The sequence below is a fragment of the Ixodes scapularis genome, unplaced genomic scaffold (assembly GCF_016920785.2).
Source record: "Ixodes scapularis isolate PalLabHiFi unplaced genomic scaffold, ASM1692078v2 PGA_scaffold11__112_contigs__length_91849675, whole genome shotgun sequence".
NCBI classification, from domain to species: domain Eukaryota; kingdom Metazoa; phylum Arthropoda; class Arachnida; order Ixodida; family Ixodidae; genus Ixodes; species Ixodes scapularis.
In genome coordinates this window covers 86,006,612-86,034,048 of record NW_024609837.1, presented here as the reverse complement: position 1 = coordinate 86,034,048, position 27,437 = coordinate 86,006,612, and the positions used below count along the sequence as shown (strand labels likewise).

Genomic DNA, 27,437 nt, shown 5'->3' with positions numbered 1-27,437 from the left:
TGTAAGCTGACACCTATGTTGGTCATGTAACAATGTCTAGGAAAAACTGAAGCATGTAACGCAGAATCGAAAAATTGACCGATTCTCTGCATGCACACTTCCAAAGGTTTCCTTGTTGAGTGCTATGATATGTATATTTGCATGACTAGAAATTTAAAAAAAAAAAAAGATTTCAGAACAAAACATTTAGGGAAATTAAGGATAATCTAGGGACCTACAGACTTGGAACAGGGACACCATGATATCAACTGTTTTGGAGCACTGATAAAATTCTCTAGGCACCTCTTATTTGCTTCCGCTTTTTGCAGTCATAATCCAGTCGCCGTCCTTGAAGTTTCTTGCGGTGATGCTGCAGCAAACAGAAACATGTGCGTTTTAGCGGAAATGTCCTTCATTCAAGCTTTTACGGCAAAGTGTCCGTAGCCAAATGCCGAATAACTAATAAAACTCCGTCATATCCTTGAAAAGATGCGCAGAAATGCTTAGATGAGAAACCCTCTATGCAAAATGTCCGTAACCATACACTCGTGAGTGCACAAAAGCTCCGATGTTGAAGCCGAATGCTAGGGCAACTCTCTTCCAAGGCCCGCTTCAGACGAGGCAATTTTTCCCAACGTCTTGAAGTTGCAACATCAGCAACGCGGGCCTCGCATTCACACGCAGCAGCTCCTGAGGCATGAACTGCTGTGTTTTTAATCATTGCCATAAACTTTTTAAATGTTTCGCATCATTTAGACATAAAGTTACAGATTAATAATGTGTTTCTATATACTTTGATGGCATTGAAAGTATTATTTCATCTTCCTGAAACCATTTAGTTGCAAAAACTATCTATTTCATACCAAAACCAAGGTAAACAGCCTGTCCAGTTATCATCGCTACCACAAGGTGGGAACTGGGGGGAAGGGACACGCTAAAATACTGCATTCCCAATTGGCTGCTGCGCCGCTTCAAAAGTCTAAGAGTTGTTGGAGTTGCTCGTCCCTTTCGAGCCATACTCGATCTGAGCAATTCGTGCCACAGTGCGATGACCTAGCGAATTGTAGGAAACAACTCGCCAGCAACCCTAAAATTGCTAGAAAAGTTGCCCCGTCCGAAGCAAGCCTTAAAAACTGCCGCTTTAAGTGAGAAAAACTGCACCCGCCCAACTTCATCTTTTTATTTACATTAGGAGCACGCAAAGTAGCGTGTGTATTATCTCGAAAACAGGCTGCCTATTTATGGACACAGCCCTTGCACCGGCTTTGCCGCAAGGCCAATCTTTGAGGCTTTCGAATAAAGCCCAGACAGAGATAATGCATTTGTGTGTAAAAAGTCAACCAGCGCTAAAGACGATGAGCATGGCTTTCAACTTTTCAGGATTCAGTTCAGATCCTAATGTTAGAGGTGCTCCATTGTTACCAATGATTAGATTTATTGCTTTATTTGATTGGTTGATAGACAAATTAACTGCATGATTAGTTGATTATTGAATTGATCAATTAATTCATCTACTGTTTTTTTAGAAACGGGTAGATTGAGTGGCTGATAGAAAGATTGGATTTATTGATCAGTGAGTTTATCAGTTGATTGATTTACAGATTAATCCAGTGATCAAGCAGTTGATTGAATGAGTGGGCAATTGCTTGGTTAGTGAATTGGTTATTGGTGAATTGATACAGCATGATCGGTTGGATGATGGATAAAGTGATAAAGCATGATGGATTAGTTGAATGAGTCACTAACTGATCAATTGATAGATTCATTTGATTAGTTCACTGAATAGAATTGATTAGTTCACTGATGAACGGAATTAATTATTGATTGAATAATTGGTTGACTTAACGGTCAATCGACTGATTGGTTGATACATTGATTGGTTGGTTGATTGATTGATTGACTGGCTGAAGAGCCCACCAGAACGTCCTTGAGGTCCTTGGTCTGCAGCTGAGTAAGGGGCTCTAAGAAGTTCTGTTTGACGTTGTCCTCCAGGGCATACTTGATATCAGCCAGCTGCTTCAGCGATTCCCCAGCCTCGATCAGACTCTGGCCTGCGGTAGGCACATGGGCAGAGAAGGCAGAAGTGTCAACCAGTCGGATGTAAGCCCAAAAGCAGGATGATGTTACAGTAGTGCAATGTGTTTATAAGCAGCACGAGAGAGGCACCCGCCACGTCGGCAATATTTCACAAGACATATCAATCAATGCCTTTGCTGATTGGTTCACCAACATAGTGATTAACTGATTGGTCAATTGAAAAGTTTGTTAAACCTCAATCAGCAACTCGCTGAGTCGGCCATGTTGGAACTCAAGCCCCAATACAGCCCAGAAGTGGCTCACCAAAGGGGCTCTCCTCTCCGAGGTCGCCTCCGTACTTGACCATGGTCTCTCCCAGCACCCCTTCCGGCTGAGGATATGCATGAGTCTTGCCCGTGCCTCGGAGTTTCGTGCTTACCATCAGTTTTGCTCGAGATGCTGCGTCGAGACAAAACAAAAAACTCAGGCAAGATGGCCGATGACGATGCATGGGCATCCATACGACTGTTTTACATAGACGGTTGCCATGATGTATTGTGGCATAAAGGAGGTTGGGAGAAAATACCGCAACTGCTCACTGCACCGTAATTTGAAGGGTTCCCATCAATTTAGCGGTATTCTCCCCTGGTTATAGTACGTGAAATACCGGGAGGAGTGCCTACCCCCGTTTCACTAAAAACTGGGTTATCTAGACATGGGTGCTCGCCCGGTCAAATCGGGTGCTTAATGTATAATTTACGTTAATAGTGGGTGCTTGAACGAAATGGGTGCTTCCATGGTATTTTATGGCAGTTCTGTTGAATCTCTTTACCTTAAAACATTGAATCTCTTTTTCTTAAAAAGAGATTCAACGTTATTGGAGCCACCCAAACTAACTACATATTCGGAGTTTCCGGGTTTTACTTGTCCTGGCATGCTATTTATTATCTCAAAATTAAGAATATAGTCACGGAGTAAACAGCAGACGAAGGCGATGCCAGAAACCAATGTTCAAATCTTCCTGCACTTTCCACTGGCGCAACGTTCCTTACGAAACTCGCTCGTCAAGCGGGCAGTCTAGGAAATACAGTATTTTGCACATTTTTTTCGTCCTGCTACAATGAGCTTCCCCCTCCGTGACCCGACATTTGTTTTGCACCACCAGACATCTTACAACCCATTGGACACGGGTTGTGTTGCCCAAATTGCAACATCCGTCCGTCGCATTTTCAATGCTGCTAAAAAAAAAACTGTCGTATAAAAAAAAGGATGGTCGGGACCAAATATAAACATTTAGTAACTGCGAAAAAAAAAAAAGTTCGATTAAACCTTTTGTTAATATTACTAGTTTTTAAGCTATCTCAATGATGCGTTGGACTAGTCATGAGGTAAACCAGGGACCATCAAAATTTTGCCTTTGACTTTATTTTTCGTCGCCCAACTCAGATACACCAGAATTCAGTGAGGCGAAACAAGCGCATGGAGCCGAAGAGGACAGGAACTCAAGGTCGTGTCAAGTGACTGGCAGTCGACAGACAACAAACCAGCGAAACGTGAATGACACACTGCACAAGAAGGAGCACATAAAATAAAAAGAATAAAAACACGGAGGACATTCACGGACTGCATCCTTTCAATTAGCAACAACATATGTTTATTTCGGGGCATGAAAAGTTTGTGGGTTTTCCAGGATCTAGATAAAAACGAGAGAGGGTAGATAAAAGACGGGTGCGAGCATCAAAAGTATGCAACATCAAAAGTCGATCACCCAACACATACCATCACCGTATGTGCAAAAAAGTGCTTTGAATGCACACCGGAATTTGGCAGCGCCAAGGTCCTCAGAACACGTCGTCGGCGATTGGGACGTGAAATTATGGAAACGTTCTTTGTTGGAAAAGCAAAAAGAAGAAAACAATATCCCATCTGCATTGTTAACCCTGAGGAGACGTGAAATGAAATTTATGGGGCCACAACCAGAAAAATCGTAAACATGGACAGTCACGGTACAGTGGCTCAGTCCTTATCTGCCCTCCCGATCATGATCCCTTCCCTTCTGTCCTCCCCCGTTTTTATCTAGATCCGGGTCAACGTGCAAAGTTTTCGTACCCAGAAATAATTTTTCGTCGTTGCTAACTGAAAAAGTATGACTGTCCGTGAACGTCCTTAATGTTTTTATTCTTTTTATCATTAAGTATTCATAGTTACAACACGGTAGCTTTAACCAGACAAGAAAGGGCCGAAAAAGTGGACAGGACAAATGCTTCTTCGATTTCTTCTGCTCGCCGTTTCCGTAGCACCATTTGTATTTCTTTTTTTCTATACTTACCCAGCTAGCCCAGCAGTTGATTTTCGTACAGCTAACCAGAGCTGTAAAGTGTAACTACTATAGAACTTTTCTATAATACAGAATATATTTAAAAAATAGGGTGGCCAGACGTCCCCTTTTTGGTCAGGATAGTCTCATTTTAAAGGTTCATACCAGCCATCCCGTCTTTTTGTCTGAATAAAGCCAAATTTCCCTTTTTTGTGGAAATTTGCTTGCAAAATTAGTACCAAGCAAGGGGAAGAAAAGAAAAAAATGCTTACTTGTGAGAGCGTATTAGAATAAACATACTATAGTATTAAAGCATTATTTTCAGCTTGCACGGATGTGTTTACGGGGAACTTTTCTCTATTACTAAATTTGACATGCTTAGGTTTTGTAGAAAGTGTGCGTTTTCACCATGAACTAAACAATAGCAGGACATTTTCTTTCTCTCTTGCTTTGCCGCTCCGCTACGCTCCGCCCCCCACCCCTCCACCCACGTGCCGTGCCCCCCCCCCCCCCTTCTCCCCCTCCCTTCCTCTTTCCTCCCCCCCCCCCCCCCCTCCTCCCTGTCTCCTTCTCCTTGATGTCCTATTTTCTACTCTGAAGAGTAGGGTCACCCTAATCAAAAAGCTATGTTGAAGTATGCTTGTAACACCAGTACAGGAATTTAAAGCATCGATACTGTGAACATACTGTAACTATGGCAAAGATTTTTTCCTGAAAAAACTGACCTTACCGTTCAGAGACGTAATACACAGTATTCAAATTAAAAGTTCAATTAAAGTAATTAAGTAGCTTCCTAAGTTACAATCAAACTTTAGTGACCATAACTATTGTAACTTAAGCCTGCTGCAGGTTCAGAAAGCCCTCGCATAAAGCAACCCGCCACTTGCGACCTCTTCGTATAAACTTTTACACAAAAGATCATTCACAATTTGATCAAAAGCTACCTGTGTGGGTCCCCCAAAGGTCGCTTTGGACCTCACTACGAATTACTGCTCGTGTCGAAGTTTGTTCAAGGAAGCCCTGACATTTATGGCGTTGGAGGTAGCAATAAGGCTCTTTGAGAGGAGCTGTTCCTTGCACTTTTTAACCTGCAATAAACTACATTACTATAGTTAAATTGGTTGCTTTCAATAAAGCTAAAAAAATGTAAGCAAGTGTGGGTTCATTTTGTATGCAAGCATCTATTGAGCTGAAGAGACGCAACAGAGAGGGACAAACCTGGGTTTGGCTGCAGGTATTCTTTGGTCTTCACAATCAGCTCCTCGACCAGCTCATTGGTCAAGTCAATTTTCTGCAGCAATTAAAAAGCATGCAAAACAAACGTTTATGAATAAGACATGCTGCAAGCAGACCATTGTCTTTTTCTTTGGCATGACAATCTCCCACCACATGTGATTACCCCATGAATAAATCAAATGCAACAATTCTGGCTCATTAAGATAAAAAGAGATGCTTAAAGGGTTCTTGACATATCTATAATAAAAAATTCTTGGGGATTGATAACAGGGTATTTCTGCAAAGAACTCAGCCCCAATTTAGTCTCTTACATCCACCCTGATCCAAAAAAATAAAGTTCTCAAAGAAGAAATCAAGAATGCAGAACTTGAATAGCAGGAAATGAAAGTGTGGAACCTACAGAGAAAAATGTATACGTGCTTTCACCTTACAAAATTGTAAACTGGAACTGCATGTGTAAGGCTTTCAGCTAACAAATCTGTGTCTTTGTCACCATATTTTCTGCACTAGCAAGCAAAAACCTGGCAAAGGCTGCACACCAAAAAACAAAAAGAAAACCCAGATTCTTAGATGCATGCACTGATGTTTGCGTAAATGCAACTAGCATGGGCATAAGTGCAAGAAAAAAAATAAAATGTATTTGGAGCTCAAAATTCATAAAGTCAAAAGACATTAATTTTTTTTCACGCAAACATTGATCATCGAGGGTTGGCTGCTTAGGAATGGCAACGACACGCAACTGGGAATATTTAAGGTAATAAGCTATATAAGGTACATTTTCATTAATAAAATTCATAAAAGAACATTTTGATGACCATAAAAAAAAATGGTGATTTAAAGACACTTTGAGTGTTTAGTCGGAGGGTAACCCATGCAGCTTCTACGGTCGCTGATATCACATTAACTCTGCAGAGGTGCTGCACTCTAGGTTTTGTTTTGGCTTTGATTGTTTTCCTCTGTAAACATATTAATCTGCAGTGAATATGAAAAATTAGGTGGGGGGTACCTTTACACCAAAAATAAATAGCAGTAATCATTTCCAGTAGTGGGAAAAGCTAAGAACTTTGGGAACACCACTGCCAAAACATTTAGTACATCATTCAATGGCAAAGTACTGGGTTCTTGAGAGGAAAAATAACTGCGCTCTTCTCAATACAAAAAAAAAAAATATGCAATACCAAACACTCAGTGTTGGCAGTTGGGAACATGTGCGAAATTTTTCACAATTTACCCTTATCTCATTCAAAAGTTACAATGCTACTTTCTAACATTTTAATTTATAAAATGGAGCCTGTTCTTGGTAACTCACATGGAGCCTGTTCTTGGTAACTCACACTATTCATTTCTATGTATTATGTATTTGTAGGCTTCGTCGGCTGCAATTTTATCTAAGAAAATTTCAGAAAATTTTTTACAACTTTTAGTCAGCCAAGGGTAAATTCTGAAACTTTGGCATCTGATGCAAGCTGCTAGCACTACATTTAAATGGAGGCTAAGCCTTCGGCGATGCATAGTTTATCTTTGCGGCGTCAAAAGGCTGCAAACATATTTGTGGACACCTGGTATATCGCTCTGTACTGAAAGATTAAGCGGGTGGTGTTTTCACGCAGGAAATGAACGATGATCTTTTCCGGTGGTGGGAGAAGCTCGAACGTTTGGGAGCAACACTGACAAAACATTGAGTACATTGACTTGGATAGGAAAGACCTGAAGGAAAAACGCAGATGCACTCCAAAGAACTCACCCTCTCCATTTCCATGTACTCCTCCGTAAACTTGGTCCCCTCCGCTCCCCCAATCTTCTCGCTGACATACTGGAGTCAAAAACAAGAATTGTTCAAATATGAATCCATTCAAGAGCAGAGACTGGACCTAAAACCAAAACCCTCGTGTTTAAGGTCACGCAAGTTGCAAATTTCGAGCTCGAGAAGATTGTTCAGAATGAAATGTTAAATTCTGTAAAAAAAACCATGCCACAAAAACCAACCAACCTGACATGTTAACCATTTCTTGATCTGGGAAAATATGTGGATGAGAGATCGAAACTAACTATGGTATGTTAAGTTTCATTTTAAGAAGTCCTATCTGCTGCAAGTTGTACGTATTCTCTATAAAGAATTTTAAAATGCCATAAATCTCACAGAAAACGTGCAATTCCTTTTAGATTCTTTCACTGAGAGAGAAAAAATATCAATTGAGGTCTTGTTGAAAAAAAAAATGTTATCATATTTTTTAAAGTTTTACTTTATAAGGAAAGCGAAATATGTGCTCAAAATCAATAACTGAATAACTTGAAACATTAATTTCAATAAAGGGAATATTTTTTTCATTCTTGTTTAAATAAAACAAAAAAAAAAAAAACTAGTCCGCACTGCTCAATTAAAAAAATTTAATGAATGCTTAAAGTGTAAAATCTAAGATTTGATGAACATTAGTATGTTGGCCCACCTGGTTCGCCTTGTTGATCTGCTTCTTGAGGCCCGCAAAAGCCATTTCTCCTGTGCTGCCAGTCCAGTGGAACCCAAACTCGGGGGTGAGTCCTGCGCAGAAGCAGATGCGCCGTAGACAATCAAAATACTCTTCAAGACCCCATTGACTCTAAAGAGTTTTACATTGGATCCCAGACACATTCAAAGTGAAAATGAAACCCGGTGTTTTTGCCCGCATAAGAAACCATGCATTCCAGAGAACTGGAACTCAGTGAGAGAGTGACACTAGTGGTGGTGATAAAATGTGAAAGTTTGAACGCACCACGTTAGCTAAATCAAAAGATAAAAAAGAAAAAAAAAAACGATCTACGAGCCGACGTCCACCTCAGCTTAATATGCATTTATTTATTTCAGGATATCTTGCAGTGCCAGAGATATTATTGCAAAGGGTGGGGTTGCATTTTTGTGAAAACAGAAATACAGTACACGTTTCAAAACAGAAAAGAAAGAATATGCAAGCATGCAGTTAAATCAAACTCGAAAGTAGCTTGAAAGAAAACAATAGCCATTTTGGAAGGTCATTTTTCAATTATCTACTATTTATGGCAGGAAGAGAAAAAATATACTAAAAATAATAATGATAACATCATCACACAAACTGAAAAACGCCATATATACATAAATATATATATACAGGGTGTTTCAGAGAACGCAGGCCCAATCGCTCCTGCAAAAACTACTCATCGCAATGAAAAAAGGATTGTGGCGTTTTGGTCCTGGGCCAGGGGCTCATTTAGGAAAGTTATTAAAGTCCGGGATAATGAAGTGGTTAATTATTTTTGCGTAATTAACTTTTTTAATATTGTGTTTAAGGGCATGGTTTAAATTAAAAAATTGCTCAGCATCATTGAAAAAACACTAAATCAACAAATTGCAGAACGATAGAAGGCACGCCAAGCATTTTACGGCTTTCTGAAAAACCGCACAAAATCGACGGGTTTTTAAGTTGCGGTTTGCTATCGGAGCGCATTTCAGCTCCGGCGGCACCGCGCCCTGTGAAGAGATAGTGCAACCAGTCTCTACTGCGTCGCGCGATGACAGCGCAGCAGAGGTTGGTTGCACTATCTCTCCGCGGGGCGCGGTGCCGCCGGGGCCCAGATGCGTGCGATGTGCGAGGTGTGATTAGTGTGTTTTTTTTTTTTTTGCTAAAGCCGTGGTTCAAGAATTAAGTGTTCAGAAATTCTGTTACTTTCTTTTCCTTGGTCCCATGCAGTGAAGTTATAGAGCGCAAAGTATTTTGGCGAGTTCTATATTAATTACAAAACAATATTGGAACCTACAAACCCCACAATTTCTGTCATCACTCAAACGTCTAAAGAAGCACGAGACCACAAAAGCATTTCAACCAAAACGACCCCCCCTTTCTCTCTTCCTCCTCTCTGTCCTCCGTAAATCCAGGGAACGAGGCAGGTGTGATGCGGTTGGAACAGGTCAATCGGGGAGTTAGAATTTTTTCGATACGTTTACTCCACGAGGTTTTCCTAAAATGCCGACCGAAGATGCAGACGACATACTGCTCATCCTCCAGTATCGCTTAAAGTTCGTTCACTTCGTTTTCGACAAATACGACACGACGGCATCCATGACGAAGCGTACGCGTTGCTGTGCTTTTCTGCGTTTTATTTCTGAGGCGCGTCCGCTTTGACCTTCAGCGCCCCCGCAGGCTTCCGTGACAAAGCATCTGCGTTGCTCCGCTTTTCTTTGCGATGAGGCGCGTGCTCGACGACGTATTGGTGCGACCATCTTTCGGGGCACAATGCCACCGCTTTTTCGCCTAATGGGACAGGCAAAGGTTTCGCCTTAAAAGCTTAGTTAATTGTGCAACTTGCCATAACAATTAGATATCCCATATTATGTGCCCCTGGCCATTTACTCACCTCCACATATTGCACTGTGTACCTTTTGTGTGTGTGTTTTTTTTTTCAAATATTGTTTGAAATAAAACTTCAGCATCTTGTATAGAGTAACTAGTAAACCGCTAGCTGACAGCGCTAGAAATAGCTTAACTTCATAAACTATTAAAATTAAAGGTAGCGCTTTTACAAACACGTCTACTTTTTTTCTTTTTTTTTTTTTCTGCTACCAATGTAGGTATGGTTTAATTTGTTCCTGGAAAGGTACGATGGGGCCACCGCATTCAGCCGAACCTATGGTCCCTCGAGGAATAATATACGCTCCGAGAGAAGGATTTTGCTCGTGACATTTCAGACCTCCGCCAAGAATGCGTGCTCTCTATTCTATTTCACCTTATGCTGTACCGCAGAAAAGGGCTACCAGCGCGAGCTCCTTGCTCTAGGGCACATGGCGGCGGCACACGCTCTCCTGCACTAACGTATACTCTGCCTCATACTTAGCGTGCAACGCTGTCAAAGTTACTGGCGCGAGTGTGGGGCTTGATATCGTTGATCATTTGCACGCGATCTCGCGCAAAACAAAAGCATAGATGAAGCCACGCGCTCGCGCCAGTAGCGTTGACAGCGTTGCACGCTAAGTATGAAACAGAGTATAGGAGCTCGCGCTTCTAGCCTTCGCTGCGGTACAACGGCGCGTCGGCTTTCCCGCCAGCGTCTGTTATACGAGGCGAAGCCAACGCTACGAGCTACACGCGCTATCCGGCGTTAGCGGCGAGCGCGAGCCAAAGCGCGTCGCTGTGGGAATTGTTGCATCTCGGAGCTCCGAGGAATACGATCCGTCGAACTCGTAGTAACAGCTGCGCAAACTCGGTCCAAAAACAGCGCCAGGCAATCGACCGGCTCGCGCCGACGACCGCTTTCGACTCGCGCGGTTCTTCTCGAATTTCCTCCCGGCTCTCGCCTCCGCCGCGTCCGCTGGTTGCGGTAGGGTGCCCCGAACGCGTCTCCGACTGGTCTGTTTACCGAGTCCGAAAAAAGCGGTCCCTCGATATGCGCCCGATGACGTCATAGAAGCGTAACGCTGCCGCCGGTCGCGATCTGGCGGCGTCCCAGCAGCGGTAGTGGATGTGGCAGACGCCCGTTCCGCTGCAGGGCGCCCTACAGCTTGACAGTCCGCGGAAGCTTCGGCAGCCGGGAGTTGGGACGCCGCGACGGCAGAGACACTCGCGTCTGCCCGTGCTATTTGCCGGTACTTCTACGACCAACCACCAGGATCGCGACATCCGACAGCGTGACACTCCGGTTTTCGTGACGCCACTTCCGCGCATGCGCTCAGTGGGCATGCGCAGAAGCCAGATTCGCGCTGGCAGCTCCACCGCCGCAGCGTAACGTCCCAGCCGCGTGTGGATCTGTAAGGACATTGTGTGCTTGGTCACGGGGTGGCCAGCAGCTTCCCCCAGGATATTTACTGTTCGAAGGACAGACACCGCGCGAGGAGCAGACGACCCTCTAGTTCGCTCTGATTAAAGGGAGACAGCGGGTAGATCTCTGACAAAGGCCTTTGCCTCTACCCACTAATCCTTCCGACCAGGGTCCAGAGCTCGGGGCGCTCCGACGACACCGCGCGCTTTGTCATCACCTCCTCTCCCTCATTTTTTCTCCGTACAAGTCACTCGAGGGCGCTCGTGCGACAAAAGCACCCCGAAATGCTCACTGCGCGTGGCATGGATACCCGTGAAAAGAACGGAATAATAATCATAATATACCTAAATAAATAAAAAAAAAAAAAAGATTAAAAAAACAGGACGGGAAAGTAAGAAATACAGAAAAGATGAAGGTGGGTTAGAATTATGACAATTGTTACTAAAGTTGGACATCGCTTCTCGGAACCTCGGGAGCAGAAAGTGAACTTGTACTAAACAGCTGTCAGTCAGAAACCCTCAAAGTCGGAGAGTGCCAAGTTATATGGACGGCTACATACTAAAATTTACGAACTATCTCCAAAGTCGGAGCACAGACCCTAAAACACAGTAGCGAATTTAAAGGGACACTGACAGGGTATTTATGCTCGCCGAGGTTGTTAGTTGTACGTGACATATGAGGGCTCAACTACCCAGAACAGAGTTTGCGGCTCGAAATTCGGTTTCTTTCCGCCCGAAAACCGCCGATCAAAAATTGGCCGGTTCGAGTCTCGCTCACTCTCTTTTTCGCGGTCACGGGCCGTTTTCTAAGGTATCGATGCGACCACCAAATTTAATCAAAGTCGTGGGTCACTGAAGGCACACACTCAATATTAAAAATAGAAAAAAATATGAAACCTATTTTTTGTGGCTTCTAAAAAGCTGTAAATACGTTGATTGAAAAAAAAAGTTCCACAGACAACCGGAAGCATTCTGTGCGTTCGTCGTTTCGCGTATCGTGGGACTCGCGGGGACGGCGATGGCAGCGGACGACGGGCGTGGGACCTCTATTTCAGAACTGTCGTTCGCGGTACCGGCGAATTCTGTCTACCGTTAAAAGAGAAATTTGGGACTGATCAAAAGAATTGGTATTCATCCCGTACGACACGCCCGGCCACCAAGCCGATTTGCACGAAGAGGTCGCCGAGCCGTGGCTCCCTTCTCGTGGCTGAAGACAACGCTCGCGCAAACGTCAAGCACGACGTGTCTACTTCGAGTTGAATATGCACGCGTACGATTTCTTTACTAGGTGCGAATGTCCCCAAAGCGTGGTGCTTCCCGACTTCGACCCGGGAGTGCTTTTGCTAGAGAAAAATCGACAGCAAACTTTCCAACTTACAGTTTACCGGCTGAATTATTACTAAGGAAAGAGATCCACCAAAAACGAGATGCCCCAGTAGCTCAGTGGGAAAGACGTCCGCTTCACACGCGGTAGGACCGGGTTCGATCCTCCGTGCATTTTTTTTTTCAAACATTTTCTGATGTTTACATATCTTTTTCTTTTTTTTACACTCACTGAAGAAACAAACACAAAAATAACAAACAAATGTTGTGGACGATACTTCGCTGAATTAAACGGTATGGGATTTCCGTTTTGACACCTGCGAACTCAATGTAATCACTTTCCACAAAATGCAAGGAGCATGTAAATCAGGTAGCGTCCGCTTTCCGAGGTGCCCGTAAATGTTCTACAGGAATTGCAGCCAGCCATTGGTCCCGATCCCGTTGATCTTTCGACAATGCCACTTTTCTTTTCGGATGCAGGACATGTGAGCCAGCTCTTCACGCAACATCTTGGGTTTATTCTTTTCGGAGCCGATCATGGAAATTCACCACGGGCACTCACTACTCATCTCCAACTCCTCAATGTACAAAACAACTCATCTTGGGGTACATAACAACGAGCGGAACAAACATAACTGCAAAAGAATCGCACGGCAAGCAGTTCCCGCACGCCGCATCGCACGCCGCATGTCGTGTCGTCTACCACCGGAGAGGAGGAAAAAAAAAAAAAAAACGCACGGTCGGGCGTAGCCACGTGACTTCCGCCAGTCACTCTCTTCTCTCCACTTCTCCAACCACCGTCGGGTTTCGGTTTCGGTTTCGAGCAGTTGCGTCTTTTGGCTTTATTAAAGAAATACGCTACTCTGTTGCAAAATATTAATTGGGTAGTCCTCCGACACCATAATGAAGCGCCTGGCAAAAAATAAAAATACATTTTTGGGGGGTGTCAGTGTCCCTTTAAGAAGAGAGGAAAAGTAAGGAAGAGGGGGGAGAGGGGGAAGCCCCCCCCCTCTTCTATTTCTATTTAATCACGTTTAAGATTTTTTTTTTTTTTTTTTTTGGGGGGGGGGGGGGGGGGGGGAGGAAGAGGGCATATATCTGTTGCTCTCTTTCCAGCGAAACTGTATACCTCTATTAGCCAAGCAAATTTTCGTGTCGTCGCTGTAAGCAAAAAAACTCATCACGAACAATTGAAGGCAAAACAGCATAAGTATACCATATAAAATAGCGCCACAAAAAGACAAGGACAAGAAGTATACAGGACAGGCGCCAGCACCTGTCCTGTATACTTTTTGTCCTTGTCTTTTTGTGGCGCTATTTTATATGCTTTACTAAGATGAACCAACTAGCCCAACAACGTACCTTACCAGCATAAGTATCTCCTTTGAAATCAGACATACAGCATACAGCTCAGTATTCGTTTCAATAAAGAAAACCACAAAACAAGCATCAAAACCACATGATGGATGATAAGGCGCGTGTGAAAAATAGGAACACCCTCCCACGCGCTTTGGTAAAGGTTAGGTTTGCAGCTGCTTCGAAAGGGGTCGACGTCATTCGAAGACCTCGTGTGAAGTGCGAACCGCATAATGAATGATAACGGCGCCTGCTGCATCGGCGACGGCAGCTTGCGTCGTGGGGAGTGACCCGTCACTAGGGAGTGACGTCACTAGCCTTTAATATATAAAAGAAGAACCCGCCTTTACCCCGTTTTACCTTACGTCCGGAAGCAGCGGATGCTACGAGCTATCTTAGCCAATCTTGTTCTGTGGACGTGGCCCGTGATACGCTTTCCGCGCGTCGCTGTGCCCCCTCTCCAAGGTCACGTGACACTCACACGGCCTCCGATTGGCTCCGATGGCTCCTAACATCCGCTGCGCTGAAACGTCAGATGAAACGGAGTATAGCGACTGATTTCATTGTTGCTGCAGCACTGCGATGGGTAGGCGACGCCTAGTCAGGGCTCAAAGGGAAAAGAAACGGCAACACGACCAGCGGCGGCGTGTTGCGACCGGCGGCGGCATTTCGTATAGCGCAGTAGCCAATCGCCTTTCGCGCCTATTACTTGAAGAAGGGCGACCGCCCGAAACGTCGTGTATACCTCCTTGTCCGCGTATTTTTTTCGAGAAGCACAACCTTATTAGTTGCGATTACGTGTTCTGGCTCATTGTGCTCGGCAGCGACCCCATTCTCTTGCAGGTGATACCACAGCTTCGCTGACCAACGATCTTCAGAGAGTGGATTGGAGCACCATTTTTTTTTTTTTTTTAATAAAAAACTTTTGTTTTGGGCGAAATGGCAATTAGTGACGTCACATTCTTCCGTGACGCTAAATTTGTTCCTAGCGTAACGTCTCGTTGCTAAGACCCCCCCGGGCCAAACCTGACCCATAAATCCGGCCCTGTAAAATTAAACAGGGCTGAGAATTTATCGAAAATCGACTAAATATCTCAAGAATCCGTGTAACACGCTCTACTTTCGAACCTATGTGTCCCCATCGCAATACACGCTTTCGATACTCCGTTTGATCTTAGGTCGGACCGCTGCGGGCGTTACGAGCCGTCCCAGCCAATCCAATGCCGCATAAAAGGCACGTGACCTTCGAAAGGGGCCTGCTCGTTCACAGAGCTGGATTGGCTGCGATGGCTGGTAGCCGTCCGGTGCGGTCCATCCGTAGAGTGAAACGGAGCGGAGGGCGGCATTCCACGCCTGCCACAGTTGCCATGGCTACGCTCGCTCGCCGCGCGTCGTCCTGGAACGCGGGGCATCTCAAATGCATGCGACGCGCACCGACCTTCTTGGAAAAAGGGCTTCGGGCAAGCGTTACGAGATGAGCTCAGTAACGGAACTGCCGAGAGACGAAATAACAGCGAGTATGCGGGCCATGGCGATACTCGCTGCAATAGTACTCGGTGAAGCTAACCAGTAGATGTAACTTCGTTGCGTTGTTTCCTTCACTCGTGTCTTGATGAGACGACGAGAGCGCAACTTTTCGTTTCTCCGTCGACGAGTGAACAATCGAACAAGCACCAGCGAAGTTTCGAAAGCGATGGGGAATGCTTTCTGCTATCCTGTAACACACCGCGCAAGCAACTCGCATCCCCTTGTGCCGTTAAATGCTCAAACCACAACTGTCAACTTTTTTTTTTCTTTATAAATTGAAAAAAAGAAAGAAAAAGAAATATTTTTAAAATGTATAGTTGGTGGAAATCAAGTGAACGCTCTCGGCAGGCTTCTGTCTTTTGAAGATATGAATGTTTGTTTTGACACCAATTATTCTTTTTAATGGAATAGAACTGCCATCACAGTAGTGATCATACGCGTACGGGTCTCTGATGTTCCGTAGCTTCGACATCGTGGCACACGCTGTGCCGATACAGCCGTGGCCAAGACACACACTATTTTCTCTGCCTTTCTTTTTAAACTGAGAAGTGAATGAATCGAATCCATGACTTCCAATAAAGGTTGCTTTACGCGAGAAAAAAACTTGTGTGTTATTTTTGTCCCGTTCGTTTTTATCTACTGAAACGACGATGGGTGCTGAGATCTCAACACTGTTACGAACGGCTAAGCGAGTAAATTGAAATTTATTATTTCAAAGCGAAATAGCTGACCATTTATGGAGAGTCGTCTAACGCAGCTAACAAGAATGCGTTGATGAAAGAGCTCGGCTGAGGCTCGCTAGGCATGCACGGGTCGATCATCCCACATCAGGAGTCTCGCATCGAGCATATGCCATCTCGTTTGACGAGCTAACGTACGATAAAAGAAAGGTCATCAAATAATAGAAAAAATTCCGTAAAACGATTATGTCGGACGAATGACTTTAGCTAATCTTCCGTTCTAACGTACAATTTTCTTAAAATATCTCGTATGATGATGGCATTCTGTAATGCACTGACCTCCTATCTCTCCTCGCTAAGCCCAAAAATTCTGCCGAAAGTTCGCCAGCTACGAATAAGAAGCTGTTGCCGTCGTGTCCAGCTCAGAAAACACAAGAAATTAACTAAAACGGAAACTATCGAAATTTTGCTCGACGCACCAAGCTGGTGTCGCGCGAATACGGATGAATATTTGAAAAGGGTAACCGGGAAATAACTTACGGTAGTTCCTGAATAAACACGATATAGCATAAATACCGCTTTAAAACAGAATAAAATAGTCATACGTTGGAGAGAACCGCGAACCGGTTGGGATCGAAGATGGCTAACTGGGGCGTGGCCACGGCGTTCCCGTGACGTGTCAGGGACGCAGTTGACGAGTTGTCAAGCAGGTTTGTTAGTCAAGAGCTTCCCCTATCTATGGCTCTGGAGAAAATGACATAAAGCTAACCTAAGATACCACCTTCATATATCTTATTTCAACACACGAAGGGGGGAAACTGGTAACTTTCCGCGGACTTGTTAAAGCGGTTGCTTTATAGAACCAACCAACCTAAAGAGCCGCGTACGCACGAAATCTGTAGCTCGGTCAATCCGTAACAAAAAAATAATCTTAAAAAAAAAAAAAAAAAAAAAAAACGCCACGCGGTGTTAGGGATTGAACCCCACACCAGTCACTGGCGTGGAAGCAGATCGCGCTGTTGACTGAGCTACGCAGGAACGGGAGGAGCAGGAGCAGGTGGTACGAGAAAGCGCGCGGAGCGGAGAGGAATGGAAAGGGCAAAAGAGACGGGAGCAGAAGCAGCTGGTGCAGAAAGGGTGCGCGGAACAAATAAGAGTGGAAAGCGCGCTTCTCCTCTTGGAGACCCAGAAAATTCAGCACAAAGACTTCGTATCCGGGTGGTGCTGATGGGAAGCGCATGCAGCGTCACAAAGGGACAATGGTGTGACGTAATCTGTTTCCACACAAAACCCTGCCCTATGCGCCACCTGAACTAAGAGCACCACCCACCCCAGGAACTGAACGACGGCACTCGTCGTCTTTGGGGCTTTCCTATCAGCAGCTAAACCACCCACGCGCACAAAGAAAAAAAAAAAAAAAAAGAAAACGCAAGTTTGCGGCACATTTACTGTGTGTGTGGTTGCTTTTAGCCGCGGTGATATATAGCATATATAGGATATATAGGTGATATATATACAAAGAAAACAAGCGCTGTGACGATGCACTTCTGGTGCTGTTTGATTCGCTACAACCTCGGGTCGGAGCGTCGGGTGCGGTAAGACACAACATGAAGCGTGTGTTTGCGTTAGCGCCGCGTGCTCCGCGCTGCGCATGCGCGTCGTCGCCATGCGCCAATCCAAAACCGCGGTTCGGGCTCCCGCGCACGCGCAGTGCAGAACGCGCAAAGCTAAATCAAAAACTCACAGTGCTCGCATTTGCACGCGATACCAAAACCACTAGTACTCATTTTCACCTCAAGAAAAAAAAGGAAGTTTTGCGCACCGTTCGTACGCCACAACGGAGCGCGAAGTACATAGTCGTTACAAGATGTTTGTTGTCGGAGGAAGAAGCGATGTTTTTTCGGCGTTTGAAACGTTTACGTCTTGTTTGGGTAATATATACCTCGTTTAAAATGCGCCCGCATACACCTTAATTATCTGCATAAAGGGGGAAATTAGTAATGCTCCGCGAGGAACCGGACTACTTTTTACAACGGTTCTTAAGGTGAAAACGAGTCAAAAGCTCCACCGTTCACTTTTCGTTATTGCCCGATAGAGTACCTCGTAAAGCGTTCAAAGGAACATGGCGCACGCACGATCGTATACACGTCGCGCTTCGATTGATTAGCAGACGGCAAAAGAGGCGGAAGCGCAGACGCGACGGCGCCGGTGAGCGTTCCAACGTTCACGTTCGTCGTCGAGGCGGTGGGGGGAAGCGCTTTCTAATCTGAGAACCTCGGAGGCCGAACTCGAAATACACGGGGCCATGCAGTTCCACCACGGACGTCGCAGCCGCCGCCGTTAAAGAGCGAGAAGGCGAGAGGGACGGAACAGCCCTCACAAAACGCTATATCCCACAACGAGCCGAAACAGGCGCTTCTTCAACGAGTCTCTATCAAGGCAGCCTCAATTAGCATTCCCGTTCATTTAGCACCCTCGAACTAACGGCAGAGAGAGAAGCTTTCTCGGCCAGACCATGGATCCTTTCCAAGTTTAGCTGGCCACTACGCTCATACATCCGTCATCGCCCGGGTGTGATATACGAGGAGCATTAAGGTTCCAAGGTCTTCTAATTTATTTGTAAAGAAACGGTACTTGCAATAAAAAAAAAGAAGCAGAAACATCCCGGGGAGTTGTCTGCGAACTATGAAGGGGAGCTCAGCATGCCTCCGCCCGTCAGGACACATTGGCATCATGCCGTTCTATCCTTTCTCAGTGCGTTTTATACCCAATACTATCGATACTAAAAAACGAAATGTCAAAATAGACTAAATACGCGCGAAGATAGATGCTGACAATGTTGGTCGTGCGCTGCCCCGCAAAAATGGCGAAAGCGGGAAGATAGGCCTAGGAGAGAGAGCGTACGCACGCGCAGAAGCTTACTGGAAAAAGGTCCATTCTTTACACAGTTACCGTGCAGTTCTAAAAGTTTTATGCAACGTTGATGCTACGACGGCATGGCCGCTGCGAGGACCTCCTTGGGGCTCTGAACTGATCTCTATTGTAAACGCACGAAAGAACACTGAAGCATGTACGCTGTGTTCGGAGGCGAGTATTTTATGGTGTGCTGCGATCCTTATGTCGGGTGTTCAGAGGTCGAATCGGTATCTGTCCAACGTTTAAACGCCGATAAAAAAAAAAAAAAAAAAATCAAACGTATTAGTGCGCCTACGGCTGAGCTAGCAAGCTTGCTCTTGCAGTGGAGTAAACAAAGAAACTTGCCGTCAATGAGACCGTCCTCGGGGAAGCCCAGAAGTTAATGTTTGGACAACCCTTCACTCAAAGTAAGAACACTTGAGCCATTTTTATGCATGAAATCATTGTAGCCAGTTACCTAAAGCTTCGTCTGAAATCGCGGGAAACCGATTTCCCCCCTCTCTACTGGAAATGTTGAAACAGCTTGCGACAGGGCAAAAACGATATCGCCACAGCTTCCACATACCATACTTATATAAAACGTAAGGAAGTAGAATTTTCGAAACGTAACCATTGCCAATCTCGCCCACTCTGTACTAAGTACCAAAAATGGCGGCGGCCACAGCGATGCTCCGAGCGCAGCTTATGATCAGTCGCCTCCATTACTGACCATCGAAGTTGGAAGAAAATGCAGCCAGAAGTGAAGGGGAAAGAACCGATTCCCGCCTGCCGTTAAAGCACGGAAGTGACGGTGCCCGACGAAATACGTACGTCAAGACGGCCTTCGATTGCAATTGGAAACGCTAGATGGCACTGGGCAGCGGCAACGTTTTGAGCATGGATGGGTGGATGGATGCTAGTGGTTATACCCTTTATAACGGTTGTACCCTTTATAACGTTGCGTAGCCTAGACGGCCGAACCCTTTTAGGCCTTTGGCTCTTAGTCACGAGTATCACTCGTACCTTCCCTTACCATTCCAACAGTATACCACGCAGTGAAGAACTCCCGATTGCATGACACATCCGACAGCCAGGAATTAATAATGAGAGCCATACACAACACCCGCGGGATAACTGAATGCTTTGTTTAATTTTCGTGCAAATGGCCATTTTTTTATATAAAATTTTGTCGTAAGTTTTATGGGAGAAAAAATGTCTTTAATCAATTTCATTAATTCTTTTTTCTTTTCTTTTTTTTTTTTCAAGCGTGTGCGCCACCTAGTGGCTGCCGCGCCAACTATTCCAGTTCGCTACATAAGCGTTCGGCGAGGACCCGGAGCCAATCACACGCATCGTGCCCCAAAAAATGGCGACAGCCAATGTTGCTTGGTGGGGTTTTGAAAGGGGTCCACTGGGCAGCCGCCCGTTTGAAACAAGTCGCTACGAGTCCAGCCAAGACAACGCATGTCGCAACTCAAAGTTCCACAAAAGTTCGAGCATTACGCGCATGCGCGAAAATTGGAAACGAGCTGACGTCACCTAAAGGGGAATTGGGGGTCAATGGTTGCAATATATTCATCGGGTGTATTGTCTCACATTAACAAACTAACTCGATAACTTAAAATTAACGTCCCTACTAAAATAAAAAAGTTAAAAAAAACTTCGTGGACATTAAAGGCCCGTTCACACTCTTGCAACCGAGTACGACCGAGATAGACAAGAGCTGTTGAAACCTCTTAAAATATCTTAGGAGAACACACTGGCATTCTGGCGCTATCTATGCGGTGACCCTGGAACTGCATTTCACTAGAGCGAAGGTTTTGCGAAATTTCCGAGGTCAAATGTGCGTAATACCTATAAGAAAGGCTCGTTTATAACGTTGACAAAAGTCTTTCGAGCCAAGAAAGAAAGGATAATGCGCGAGAGAAATAGAAAATATGCCGGACCGCCAAGCTTACACCGCTACCCAATAGATGGCGCCAGTCCGTCCTCTCGTCGTAAGAGATATTAAGAGGTTCCAAGCCACCCGGTTCTAAGAGGTCGCAAGTGTGTGAACGGGCCTTTAAGCTTCACCTTTAAGAGTGGAACGCGATAGCTAAACATAAAAAAACTGCTCGCAACCGAAAGGGTCGTAAGTTCGAATCCCGCCCACAATTCTTCAATTTTTTTTTTCTTTAACGCAAATGCATTATTTTATAAAGTGATATCATTTGAGACATGCAGATTTTATTCACGCGGGTCTTTCGTATGAAATAAGATATGGATCGTCCGAATAAATATGTTGTTTTCTTTCAGTACGGGTGTTTTGCTTTAATATTGTGCGAGATACCAGACTCCTCCGTCAATAAATTTGTTTCCAGGTGTTTGAAACGTTTGTGAAGAAGTCGGGCAACGCTGTTCACAAAAGTGAAAATTAGGTCGAGGGGATGAGTCATACTTTTAATTTCTAGGCTAGGCGGCGCAAGCTACCGCCTGTTATAAATGGTACAGCCATTAGCATCCACCCATCCATCCAGATATCCTCGTTATTATTTAAATAACGTTATAATTTGCATTCTCTAACTGCGCCGAACAAGGGAAACAACATTTTCTCCACCGCAGCATCATTCCAACACACTCCACTGAGAAAGCGAAGTCAATTCAATCGAGTTTAAATAAAAATATATCGCATAAATTTGTTCAAAGAAATGAATAAACAGGAAAATCAATCTAACATTTTAACTGCTATCGTGGTTCATATCCTGCGGCTTGCCGAATTATACCAAATTAAAAAAATAACGGTTTTTTTTTTGTTTTTTTAATGTAACGTAATGGCATTTTGTTACTTTTGGAGAACAGTAACGAATCTTATTAAAGCATCAATTTTTGACGAACTCGTTTTCGGTAACGGACAGAACACTGCAACAAACCCTGTTCCTCTCCGACACCTGAAAATGTCTAGTCGGTTTTTTTTTTTTTTTTTTGTTCACTACTTTCTTTTTTTTTTTTTTCTGTTTTAGTCGTTCCCCATCGACCTTGGGTCTCCAGGCTACGAGAGAAAATCACTCAGCCGCGGGACCACAACCCCAGCCGAGTCTCCTCTCCAGAAAAAAAAAAAGAAAAACAAAAGAAAGCGCCGTCGGAAATAACATCCCCGCGGCAAGCCGTCCGTCAAAAGGATGCCAATGGAAACAGCAACGAGAGGGAAGATTCAAGGCCATCATGCCCACAGCCGATTCTTTTAACAACGCAAGAAATTACTAGGGAGTACAAGCTCCCGCGAACGGCGAGTCACTCGCTGCCACCTCAAGGTTTGCGCGCAGGTTTGCCAATTAACGAATTAAACATCGTAATCAAGGTTAGTAGTAAGGTTAGCTAGTAAATGCTACGTAAGCACACTGTGTTTTCATGTTAAATTGCTCGTTCTTTTTTTTTCCCCTGCTGCAGTAATAGCTGAATTTATGCGCAACAGAAGGTTTAGGACTTTGCAGAGGCGGCTATATACAGTGATGTAATATGCACACCTCCGTTCCCGCCCAAAAATCCTCCATAATGTGAGTTGTCCTTAATAATCAGACAAAAATGCACGAATTTCCCCAGTTTGTCACCGAAAATGGTGTACATATAGTAGGGTATCCATATTAACGGGGTTCATAGTAACGGGACATTACTGTATTGTAAACCTGTGCCCGCTTGTGTGTTCTACTAAATTCTGTTGGATCGTATACGTACGATCCAACAGAAAGTTTCTTGTTTGCATTGCAGTTTCATTGCCTTTCTTCCATTTAGACCTCTGTAAATGTGTGCATATTTTCTCCTGATTTACTAATATTGTATTTTGTTTTTAATTATAGGACAGTATTACAGATTGTCTCTTGTTTGAAGTTTGCCTTTTTATACTCTAATGTTGAGATTTCCTATTGTAAGTGTCTAGGTTTGCTTGAACGTCCTTATTTTGTATTGTGTCCACTGTATGACAAGCGAAAGCCATGGCCCTGGCTTCAGGCCTTTTGCCTTAGGCCCCCTGGGCAGAAGAAATCCGCAGGTACAAAGAAAGGAGGCCGTGCTGAACGCGTAGGTTCGGGTATGTGAACTCACCGTTTGGTGGTGCCCGTCTCACGTCCGCTGTGGATGGCACATGGCTCTGTAAGGCGGGAAGGAAAAGCTATCAGAAGACGTTCTGTACACAAAAGCGAACATCATGAGCACCAAATGTTTTACGTCTATGGAGAACATTCTACTCGGCTCATCTGCGCATCAGGCAGCGCGCATAGAGATGCTCCCCGCGCGGTCAGGAAAAACCGTGTCCGAAAGAACGCATGCGCATCGTGCTGCGCCGAGATAGACGGGCTGCCGCCGACGCACCGCGATACCGGAACCGCCAAGACAGCAGAGACGGCTGTCTCCGCTGTGTCGAGGAGTTCTTCCACGACGACAGCGTTTCCAGCCGTTCCAACTATGCAAAAGCCGTCGGAGCCGAGGTCATTGTATTTTCACGCAGCAAGATGTAGTCTCCAATAAAGTATCTCTAAGCGCGCCTCAAGGTGTCGAACGCAGTAAATAAAAAAAAAAGTTATTAAAGGATTTTTTTTTTATGCGGAGTTTATTAATCTTGGAAATGTGTCCGTCCGTGCATCCCCCTCTCAAAAAAAAAAAAAAAAAAAATGTTAACAAATTTTTTTTAACAGAAGCGGAGAACTGTATGCTTACTAGGGTCCTAAAAAGTGATGATGATAATGATGATGATATATCGCGGCGGGGAGAATACCTGTGCGTGTGCGAAAAGGAACAAGAACCCTTTTCAGAAGTCCATCGAGCACTATTGGCGGTCGCCATTGCTTTGAGTGTTGAATGACGTACAACTAGGCTAGGTGAAGTAAGCTGCCGGTCGTTATAAAAAGTACAGCCGTTAGCATCTATGCATCCATGGACACAAAGCGCGTGATTGGATCCGAGTCTTCGCCGAACGCCGACACAGCGCTCGTCTCCAATACATGCTCAAAGTTCGTGATCACGCAATGGCAGATAGGCGATGACGCGAACTCTTGAGAAGGGTCTAATGTGACGCATAGCCATTATGCGCCTAATAACTAGAGCTAAAAAAAAGTAATGAAACGCGGACATTTATAATTTTAAGATAGTCGCTTTATTTATTTATTTATCTTTCTAATAAAAAAATTGTTTTTTTTTAAAGACTTTTACGCGTTTGCAAACACCCGAGGCAACCTGGAGGCTAGCATACATTTTGGCGGTTTGTACGGGAATCATTGCGACTTTTGGTGCTATGTCATTGTATCTTTTTTCTTTATCACTGCACATATTCCTTTGGTGCCTACATCACGACTGCCGTCTTGGCTGGCTAGGAGCCAGTCAAGCTGTTCTCACAGCTGTTTTTTCCCTGGTCACCTTAAAACATTTCGTTTTTATTTTTCTTTTTGTTTTTCTTGTTTTTTTTTAAATAAAGGAATTATTAATATTCATATTATTTTCTCCAGCTGTCTACTTTGTTACTCACGGACGACAACGCCTCTAGGTACTTCGAACTCGTTTGTCCCCGTAGAGCTGGTCACGTGATTGCCTCCAAAAGGCAGTTCGAGAGCCCTCCGCATGCCCACCGGACCAATCAGCCGCTTCCCTCTTAACCCCTGAACCGGCCCTCCGCGTGTGAGTATGGCCGGGAGCGTGCACGGTGACGTGGGGAAAGAAAGGCGAATGACCTAAAGGGATACTGAACCGACATTTCGAGCTGGACCGATGGGCGGGACGCTGCAGAACCCACCACTCCTATACAGCGATGTCTCTAACGGATGGCCATATTCTTGGAAAAGAAATGCGCGATTGAACACGGGCCGACGAGACATGTGACGTCATGATTCTCGTTCCCTCTCCCTCCCCCTCGCTTCGTCCCGTCGAGCAACATACGTCGAGCCGGCGAACCGAAGCGAGGAGGAGAGGAGCGAGGCCGCTTCCCCTCATTCTCAACTGTTCCAGGAAGACCGTCACGTCAGAGTCCTCGCTTGATCCCGCCCTTCTTTTCCGAAAATACGGCCATCCGTCGGAGATGTCGAGAAATGAGTGAGGTTTTGGAGTTCGTAGGGTCCCGTTCAACGCTTCCGCGGCCTTATTTTGTCAAATCCAAATTTCGGTTCAGTATTCCTTTAAGGTAGTACGACTGATTCAACGAGGACGTAGCATCCACTGCAGTCTCAGCTTATGAGGTAAACAAAATACAAATGCCGTCCTAAAAAAAAAACAGATCTATTATTAAAAAAAGAAACATTACGTAGCCGTTTTGAAACATGTTTTGTTTCCTACAGCAAGTGCTCATATTATGCCGTGAAGACGTTATCAGATGATACGGTAAATCAACAGACAACGTTCCTGTCAACGCGAGCAAACTGCCACGTACAAAAAAAAAAATATAGCACAAAAAAAGGATATCGCTGGAGCAAGCGAAAAGCCTCATTTGTCGCTCGTGCCGAGATGGTATTCGGCAAGTTAAGCTAATAATTACAGACAAGACGTGCACCCTTACCGAAGGCACACGAAGATAACGAATCATACGGGTCCGGCGGATATCATTTCGAAACTCTCAAGATACCAGCTGCGCAGAAACAGAAATCGAAAAGTGCCTACGGCAATCGCGTTTTTGCGGAGTAAGTAGTCACGAGCGCGTTTAGTGGACCACTGCAACTTTCGAGCGCAACGTGGAACAGGCAGCCTGGTAGTTCTTATGATATCCAACACAGATGATTCAAGGAATCCGCACGACCATGTAATACGTTCATATCGAACATCAAGTGGCGCTTCAGAGTTTGATTATGCACAGGTCAGGGTTGTTTACAAGCGTGTGCCAGCACGTCGGCGAGTGGTAACAGAGCGTTTGAAATAACTAATTTTTTTTTTTCAATAAACAATAGAAAAGTGCAGCTCGGGCTTTCAGTGTCTTATAAAACCGAAAATTTTGATTATCTCGCTGTTATTACAGCGACAGCAGTTTGTGGGACACTTCGCGGTTTCGCGCCGTCAACCGCGCTCCATATCGACGCGGGCCATTTTTGGCACTCCGCCAAAACATCCCACGGGCCGCTGATAACTAGATCGCAAGCATGGTCATGCATGGTCAGTACAACAGTCGCCGCTGGGAAATCGGTCAGTGCCAACACCTCCTCGATAACAAAGCCGTAGTGCTGTTAGAGATGTCATGAGAGAAGGCCAACACTGGTCACATGTTGGACCCAACGATTGAGTCAACTATCGGATCGAACTTGACTCGACGCGGAGTGCTGACGCAGCACTCGTTTCCAGTCTGTGTCGATGAGTTGACCTTCGCTGGTGAAGTAAATATGTCAGCACTACGGCCTTGTCTTCTACGGGGGTGTTGGCAGTGGACTGAGATAGGTGACCGCGTGACCAGAATTAGCACAAACAACTCTCGGGAGATACGCGGATAAAACTGCCTTAGAATTCTACGATGCATTCTGCATCAGAAAGCAAGGAGAACGCAAGTGCGTCAGTGCCCCGTCAATGCACCTGTTAGACACAGAGTTTTATTCTCTAAACGAATAGCCAAAAATATGGTTTTCATACTGCGTGTTTGTTTCCTTAAACCTTCGTTGAGAGTGCACTGCGTCTTGTCTACTTTGTTGCCCATGTTTATTCGGCGCTTTTCGTTTAGCACGTGTGACTACTTGTACCAAAGTGACGTACGAAAACCCCAGAAGTACAAGTCAAGAAGCCAAGCGTGCTGCGCCCGTTTCAGATCTCTCCGCAGTCGAAAGTGAAGAGTTCACTGGAAACGTTCCTTGTTCCGCTTCAATGGATAGATACAGGCCACACAGTGGTGCCCCCCAACTTGTCTGCGACCCTCACTTTTTAAGAAAGCGACCTTTGTATTCATCGGAGGGGGAACGGAGCCCCTGAAAGTGGATTTTGTATCCATCGGAGGGGGAACCTAATCCCCGATAGTCGCATTTGTTTCCATCGGAGGGGGAAAAGTAATCTCCCTCTCGTGGCTTCCACGTGGCTTCCACAATGCTAAGTCAAAGTCGAAGGATAAAGCTAATATTTACAGAAAGGCAAGACCCTCCTCGGGCGTTGGCCGCGACGTCACGGAAACAATGGGACGCTATTGGATGCGGAGGTGGCGCAGGGATTTATGATTCCCTTTGAGGGGCGTTTGCCGCTACCTTCTTAACCTGTAACTTCTTTTTATGGAGCAAATTTCGTTTTGCAGTCTTTGCGAGATCAAATGTGCGTATTATCTATGAAAAATTGAACTTTATAAAACATTTTTCAAAAAAATGTTTTCCGAGCCAATAAAAAAGGAATGATGCGCGAAATAGAAAAGGCAATGTTCGGAAATGC

General features: G+C 44.9%; 1 protein-coding gene across 13 annotated transcripts in view; it reads right to left on the bottom strand.

The window, feature by feature from the left end:
- Positions 1-27,437, bottom strand: part of LOC8033946 (endophilin-A) — a 73,293-nt gene that overhangs the window by 21,999 nt on the left and 23,857 nt on the right. For all 13 annotated transcript variants that reach the window (XM_029984971.3, XM_029984977.3, XM_029984972.4 and 10 more), the window contains exons 2-8: positions 23,169-23,214; positions 7,996-8,087; positions 7,293-7,361; positions 5,531-5,603; positions 2,320-2,454; positions 1,897-2,030; positions 283-349 (exon numbers count right to left, since the gene is read on the bottom strand). In XM_029984971.3, coding sequence (XP_029840831.2) covers positions 283-349; positions 1,897-2,030; positions 2,320-2,454; positions 5,531-5,603; positions 7,293-7,361; positions 7,996-8,087; positions 23,169-23,214 — 616 coding nt within the window. The remainder of the gene's footprint in view (positions 1-282; positions 350-1,896; positions 2,031-2,319; positions 2,455-5,530; positions 5,604-7,292; positions 7,362-7,995; positions 8,088-23,168; positions 23,215-27,437) is intronic.